Raw genomic sequence first — 7,948 nt, forward strand, 5'->3', positions numbered from 1 at the left:
ATTTAACAGACTTAAAGTGAAATTTCTTTTAGTTTCGTTCTCACAACTTTGATGTTAACAGGTTATCAAAAGGTCAAAGGAAAATCTAGAGTGGGTCAAGATCAAGCATCAACAACCCAACAATTCTTACCAGGGCTGTGTTTCCCAAAAGCATCGTAAGTTTATTGTAGAGATCATTGGTGGTAATTGTTCTACTATCAACTTAGGCTTACGATGCTTTTGGGAAAAGCAGCCCAGGCTAAAAATTAAACCAAGGAACATCACTTCCTAAGCATGGCCAATTATATTCCTATGAAACAACAGAGCCACACAGCCTTTGAAAAAAAAAGAAAAAGAAAACGTTTTTAAATATAAATATAATATATATATTTATAGTTTTATAAATATTTATCAAAAATTATAGAGACTGTGTCCAAGCAATTCAGTTTCGAATAGAAAAGTCTTTTTTTAATATAAATGTAACAAGGAAACCCATCAGTGCAGAAAATGTAACAAACACACACATCAAACATGCTCATGAAGTTAATATATAAAACATGCACTTTACAATAGTACTTGGTCAGGCAGTCTGACCCTTTAAGACTGAAGAATAACACTCATCATTAGTGCTTCATTAGATGCCGGAGCACCGCCTCTCTTCACCTGCTAGCCACTTCAGTGAGCAACACACTTATGTTTTATGTGCATTGGCACTTGGTATTACTTGGTCCACTGATATGCAGCGGTTTTGAAAAGCATGTATTGTTCATGTAATGTTTACTTTTGAATTACAGTTCACTCGTCTCCACAGCAAGTAGGTCATGTTGTTCTGCTGGCTCCTCCTCATTTGGATCATCTCCTGGTGGCAGTGAGTTTTCTTCTGGCAGCTGGACACGCACCTAAACCCCAACATTTACATTACATTCAAAGAACACAAAGGTTTATCAAGTTTAATGTGGAGCTGGCATGCAAAATTGCCCTTAAAACAATCTGTAACCCAAAATGATTTCATATCGAATTCTGATTTGTCTTGATTGCACTCAATTCAAACGCAAGTCAACCTTTAACACTACTTTTATGCAGCTTTGCAAGTATTATACGTTTTTCCATCAGAAAAGCGCATATAGTTCTATTTACCCTTTTAGAAACAGTTCTTCTCCACGGGCAGCGCATCCGGAGGAACGACGTGCAGGCCAAGAAACAGCGGCAGGAGAACACAACCTCCACCACTGACATCAGAATCAATGGAAACCATAGGATTAATGTAGTACCCTGGAGAGAGAAATATATTTTAAATATTATTTTAAATATTGTAAATATATATTGTCTTCATTTCTTTTTTTAAAGAATTCCTTTCACTTGCTTATTTTGCATTATGTCCCATTTTTTGCATGACAAAAAATGCATGACATTTTTATGCATTTGTGAATACTTTTGTGATTACTTTTATGCATTTGTGAATAGATCTTTTTTAATAATAATAAATAAGCAAGCAATTTTATCCAAATATTTAGAATAATATTTAAATAAATCTTTCAATTTTAAAATTCCATGCCGAAACCTGAGGCCTCATTTATAAAGTCGTGCACGGAATCATCCGTGTGGAGCACAAGCTGTTGACGGACTCCGTGTGCATGCAAAAATCTCACTGGATTAATGTTAAAAGGAATGTTTGGCCATGTAAACTGACATTTCCTACTGACTCACTACAGCAAAAGATATAAATAACTGGCTTAAAACCTTTTTTTTGGGTGTAAATACTACGTGCTTAACATATATTTTAATAAACAAGTTATTTTCATTATTTTAATTAATAATGTTGTAATATTTGAATACTGGTATATTTGTGCAACAAGTTTATACACATGCACTTAAGTTGGCGTACACATTAGAACATTTGCACATTTGTTTTAACCTTTATGCCTTTGTTCCTCACTTTTAACATAGGATCAGATTCAGGATAAGATCTGATCGTACATGAGTTTTATAATATATTTACTTTGCTTTAGTGGCTTGAGATGCATTTAAGACACCAAAACTGTTGCCCACTAAAACAGAGAAAACTCTTTAAAAAAAAAAGGCATTTATGAGACTCATATCAGTCATTTGCATTTGATTACACAAGGACTCATCAGACTGCAGATAAATTGACTTACATAGATGCGTGTGGGGTCAAAGGGGCATTCATTTGTGATGCTGTACAAATTTATGATGGCAGACTGGTTGCAGTGGGCAAACAGATTCTCCCCATCCAGATGTATGACTCTCACTGTAGCAACACTGATTCCCACTGCAGAGGCAGCACCCAAAAGAATAGCCAGGACACTCATAACTAGTAGAAACCAACTCTGCAACAAAGATAGAAAAGTGTTCAGAAATAAATACATGAATACTCTATTTTGTTCTATAGAAAGACTTGTTTTAAAGTGAATGTTTTGAAGTGGCAGCAAATAAACCTCATGTAGCAAAAACACATAAATAACAAATGTGATCATAACAAAAAGGACAGTATTGAGTGTGAGTATGTGTACTCACCAGCAGCTGGTTTTTCTTGTTCTTTGAGAGAACAATAGCTGAAATTCCACCAATGATTGCCTGCAGGTTATAACATGGTCAGATGTATGAATTACAGTGTGGATTCATTCAGTGCAAGGGGTTAGTTTAAAGTTTCAACTAACACACCTGGTTATGCCTCATCTACCACATCACTGGCAACTGGATAATGATCACAAACAAAATATAACGTCCATAACAGAAATGTGGAGATAATAAGCAAGCAATAGGTTACAGTTTTGAGGACAGACATACCATGAGTCCTGCCACTAGAGCAATGACATTGGCGATGGGGTAGACAAGTATCTGGTTCCAAGTGAACACATTTATGTGTCGGAGCACAGCTCCGTGTACCAGTGCCCCCAACAAGAAGTTCACATGACCAACCAGCACCAGTCCCAAACCCATCTTCATCAGGATCTTGTCATCCTTCAGACTGCCACAACAAAGACCTAAAGCAAACACACACAACATCAAGGAACCATAAACATAGAAACAGCAGGACATTGATGATAAAGGACCAGACAACATATCATCATTTAAATTAAATGTCAAGGAACTTTGCGCACCATGAAATCCAGATGAACTTGAGACTACACTGTTCATGTGCCATGCCCATGACTTCACTAAAAATCAAATAACTGATGAAATTCCCAAACCTGAATTTCCATGACTTGTGCATGACACTTTCAAGCATTTGTGATTACTGGATTTTTAAAACTCAGAGTAATTGTAAACCATTTTTAAATTATTATTTATTTATATATATATATATTATATTTTTAAATATTTTAAACCAGTAAATGAATGAAGGAAATAATAAATTAATTAAATATTTGTATTAAATAATATTATAAATATTAAATATATTTTTCACAATTTACAGCTGTATTGTAAACTTTAAACCAGATCATAATTTAGATTTTTAGGAGATAATTTAGGAGAATAATACTATTAAATCCTCACTGTATGGTTTAATCGTCATTTACTCCACCTCATGTTGTTCCTTTTATGGCACAATAAAAAAATCGTCATTAACATTTTAAATGCAATAACAGATAAATGGTGATTGAAAAAGTCTATCATCAAAAGGGACGCAAAACCATCATTAGCGACACCGCAATGTTTACGAACAAGCAAAGATGCGTGCGTTACGATTATCAGATTTTACTGCTGAATAAAATATGTTATTGACAAGCGGTCTTTAGGCTTTTTTTCTAGAAGAGGAGCTGTAAGTTACTTGCAATATGACTGGAAATCGAAAGAGTTTGGATCGGTTTTGGAGTTTGTATAGACTAGTGATTTGAGTCAGCGTAAATATCTGTTTTTAAGGCTCCAGAAGGCTTGACGTGTGGACATGAATATGGACTTACGTCTATGTTGTTTTTGCTTTCAGTTTTTGCTCCACATTTTCAGTTAATATTAACTGTAATTGCATGGAAAATATAGGCTATTATTTATTGTGCTCCACACAGAAGTCCTAGGACAAAGTCCTAACGTTACTAGTTTGGAAGGACGTAGCTAAGGGTGAGTAAATGAAGACGGAATTTTCATTTTCTGTGAAGTGCATTTATAATAACACAAAACAAAACAAATCTATAAAAAGACATCAGGTCCGAAATAAACATTAAATCCTTTATGTTGTAGGCAACATTAGTAGAAATGCCGGCCATTACTAAACTCGTAACATTCAGCGAGAGAGCGCTGCGTTGATATATCAAGATAAACATGACCACACCCAACCACGTTCGCGAGCCTGTTGTTCATACTCCCACCTCATGAAATGAAACGAACACTTTACTTGTGTAAATGATGTCCAACTCACCCGAATTCACCATCCTGAAGTCCTTCTTTCAGACGAAGTCATAATTAAAGGTTTAACATGTTCAAGGATCTTCTCCTCTTACCGTGCCTCTCAGGCTGTGTTCCTTCTTCCCGTTCACCTGCGTGTGCGTGCATGGCCACTCCCTCTCCGCGCGCTCACCTGATGCTGGCCGCTCTTCAGGGGTCGCTGTAACCTACATGGAGTTTATAGCGTCTCCAATGCGAGCACTGTGATGTCATTAGATTGTTGTTTTACATTTTGCTGTTAATTTAGCCTATGTGAATCAGAATTTGCCATATTTATATAATATGTAATAGTCTTGGTGGGTTTGCCGGATCTATTAACTTTTTTAAAACAATGAAAATAAGGTTTAGTTTTAATTTATGAATGACAAAATTGGTATTTACTTCTGAAAATGCAGTCCAGTTTATTTAAAAAAAAATCAAATAAACAAAAGATTTAATAAGAAAAATAAAGAAGCCCAATCAGTAGTCAGCGTTGATGAGTTGATGAGGTAAATCTGAACACCTGGACTTGATAAGCTGACTCTCATTCATGCGTTAACCTGCACATTGTAATCCTCCTCTCAGCTTCAATTTAAAGGAAGGCAAGACAAGGAAGACAAGGAAAGTGGCTGTGTAAATTACTCTGTACTGGTTCTCTCTCAGATCAAAACTAAATGATTGGGATGGCGGTGGTTTTTGTCTTCTTTTGCGCTATAGCGTGTCTAGCGCTGCCAGTTACATCTAACGGGAATGATTTTAATGGCCGCATTTCAGCATACTCACCGGGAATGGTAAATGATGTCTGGCATGTTTCTGACTTTCTTGGCATTGCTGAAGATGGACCTTTCTTGGATGGATTTTCTCTGCCTCAGCCTCACACTTTTGATGGGTTTGCATCTGGTTTCCCAATGCCATATGATATACTGGGTCTACTGGAGAGAAGAAATGGTTTTTCATTAAGGATCATGAACTGTATGTTATTAAAATGATCTTAATCCTATTAGGTATAGTTAAGTGTCTTACTGTCTAATATTTGTTTTGCTTTAGCATCTTGGAGTGATCCAGCAGATACTAACGTGTTCTACAAAGGAGAGCAGTTGCATCTACAGGTGTCTGCCTCGCCTGCCCCTGGTCAACAGCTTTACATCCAGTCCTGCCATGCTTCCTCCTCTCCAAACCCTGCTGAGAAACCTGAAGTTGCCCTTATCATTAACAAAGGGTAGATCAACTCAACAAATGCTGTTTTCTCTACATTTACTTATGAAATAACTTGGCCTTCACTTTTATGTTTACCAGCTGTGTGGCCTCCAAAGAGTCTTTGGTGAAGTTTGTGTTGCGACGTAGTGATGTAGTCAATTTGGTTGTTCGTACGTCTAGTTTAAAGTCTTCTGAGGTGAGTGTTCATTCCCAGTTAGGATTACAATCCTACAAACTGACAATAGCTTGCTCTGTAACGCTCTCCTGTTTGCTTTAGATTTATCTTCACTGCAGAGTCTATCTTTCTGATGTGGGTCTGACATCGGTTACTAAATTCTGCAATTACAACAAGCTCAAATCAAGGTAAGTTGGAATCTGATCTTGCTCTTATTTGTTCTTTGACCTTTGTCCTAATAGGCTTTTGGAACTTAAAAAAAGAAACTCCTGTTTTCAGATGGGTTGACTTGGGTGGCCAAACCTCCATATGTGATTGTTGTGGGAAAAGGTGCAGAAGCTTGGAGCTTGCAGAACTTCCTGGTTAGTATATAGTGAAATTAATCGGAACTCAAATGAACAAAGTACCCATGTCCAGGCTCAAGATCAAGGATAGCCTGCTGAGTTTCAAGCCAGTTAACCATACTATCACTTACCATTTTGGTTAAATGTTACATTTTGTTGATCTCGTAGTAAAAAATCATATCAGTGCATCAATGTGAAGATTCAACTCCTAGTTGATACATTTAAGTAAAGTTAATACATTTAAAAACTGGTTCATGTGACCAAAGAAACTTAAAGTGTTCCCAATATTTCTGATAAATGAGAAATTAAACCGCTCATTCACCAAGTATTAGAGCTGCTGGACCAACTGAAAAAAATGCTTGCTTAGCCCTGTATGTTTTGCTTTGAAATGAACCTCCACTGTCTCTTTTACAGTTTCTCTAGACCTGAGTGCAGTAGTAAGCACCGGCCCCCTGATTATTAAGGATCAGCCATCTGCACCACAGGCCACATCACTGTCAGACTACAGTGCTACAAAGTCCAGCCCTACAGCCAGAAACTTGTCTGATAAAAGATTGATCATGGCAGGTGCCTCTTTCTCCGGGAGCTCAATGCAAAACATTGGTAATGTCTCCCCCTGGCCTGTTCAGCCTAGCTTTGGAGGAGGTTTGGTTATAATCAGCCAGGGACAGGGAGGGGATTTCTCAATGTGGCTACCAGACATCATGGAGCTTGAGCTGCCACCAGTGGTGCAAGTGGAAATTGGTTATCCAGAAAACCATGCTGTTGATGTAACCCTTCAAAGTGACGAACCCTTTAGAAAGCTGAAACCAGATGAAAGCACTGAGATGAGTCAGACGGTTTCTGTGGATGAAGGAAAAGCTAAAGTAGAAGCTGTGGATTTGCATGATGTTGCAGAAGACCTATTGGGTATGTGGCATCTTAAAGACGTTGCCCACCTGCATGAGACTGAGGGAAAACCTGTTGTGACTGAAGTACGTCACCTAGTGCAGCCTCAACTGAATCTTGAATCTGAATTTGACTTTCCTTCTAATGACAACTCCCTGGTCAACCCTACTTCAGATAAGCTCTCTGAGAGTGCTGAGGATAAGGGTGAAGTTATTTTCAGACAGGCTGAGATGGTCTTTAAAAGCTCTAAAGGAGCCAAATTATTGGAGCCAGTTCTCTACTCTAAACTAAGTCTGAAACAAGCTGCAGATGGATCCAGTTCTCTCAATTATGAAGAACAGAAAAGGCCCAGCATGAGCAAACAGGACAAGACTCTGCAATTAGAGAGGAACGGTGAGAAAAGAGAAAAGGATGAGAGGGTGGAGGACTCCTCTGAAATTAAAGGTCTAGTTTCATCCCTATTAGATCAACTGAGGTCAATGGACTGGTGATTATGATCTTATAAAGATGCATCAGTGGCCTGTATTTTGCCTTTGTGTGAAATTATTCCAATGTATTTACTGAACTTTCAACAAAAATAAAAGCTTTTTTTCATTAAATTTTTCCTTTGTCATTTAATAACTACCTGGATTTCAGTGCACCTTTAGTGTTTTACATGATATTTGCATGATATAGGGGTAAGTAACTTCAAATTGGTTAACATATAGGTGTCTTGTAATGTTGAGCCTTTTATATAGTGAAATGCAGCTTTTCACATTGCTCTTCAGATGTTCAGCAAACACTAGGTTAGTGCTTTTTAATGGTTGTTTATAATCTTGGTCATAAAGGACAAATTCTGTTCTACAATCTAGATTACCCTCAAGTTCACAGACCAACGTTTTATTTTTTGAATCCACTTCTCAGTCATTTCCATCGCTTATGTGCAAAACAGCCATGCTGTACTTTAATTTTAACCTTGGAAGTACTTTTCCTAGTCTTTGTT

General features: G+C 37.3%; 2 protein-coding genes across 2 annotated transcripts; one reads left to right on the forward strand and one right to left on the reverse strand.

The window, feature by feature from the left end:
* Positions 1-420: 420 nt before the first annotated feature.
* On the reverse strand, positions 421-4,503 carry tmem54a (transmembrane protein 54a). Its single transcript, XM_082143993.1, has 6 exons — positions 4,358-4,503; positions 2,788-2,984; positions 2,515-2,574; positions 2,136-2,327; positions 1,117-1,251; positions 421-878 (listed from the first exon to the last, which is right to left on the reverse strand). Exons 1-6 carry the CDS (start codon positions 4,368-4,370, stop codon positions 768-770), a joined length of 708 nt encoding a protein of 235 aa, XP_082000119.1. The 5' UTR covers positions 4,371-4,503; the 3' UTR covers positions 421-767.
* Positions 4,504-4,601: 98 nt separating this feature from the next.
* Positions 4,602-7,457, forward strand: zpcx (zona pellucida protein C; the record flags this gene model as incomplete). The annotated part of the gene is made up of 6 exons (XM_082143991.1): positions 4,602-5,334; positions 5,410-5,581; positions 5,659-5,755; positions 5,837-5,922; positions 6,014-6,096; positions 6,493-7,457. The coding sequence occupies exons 1-6, from the start codon at positions 5,037-5,039 to the stop codon at positions 7,455-7,457; spliced, it is 1,701 nt and encodes a 566-aa protein (XP_082000117.1). The 5' UTR covers positions 4,602-5,036.
* Positions 7,458-7,948: the final 491 nt, after the last annotated feature.

This window comes from Leuciscus leuciscus (genome assembly GCF_965113295.1).
Source record: "Leuciscus leuciscus genome assembly, chromosome: 17".
Lineage (NCBI taxonomy): Eukaryota > Metazoa > Chordata > Actinopteri > Cypriniformes > Leuciscidae > Leuciscus > Leuciscus leuciscus.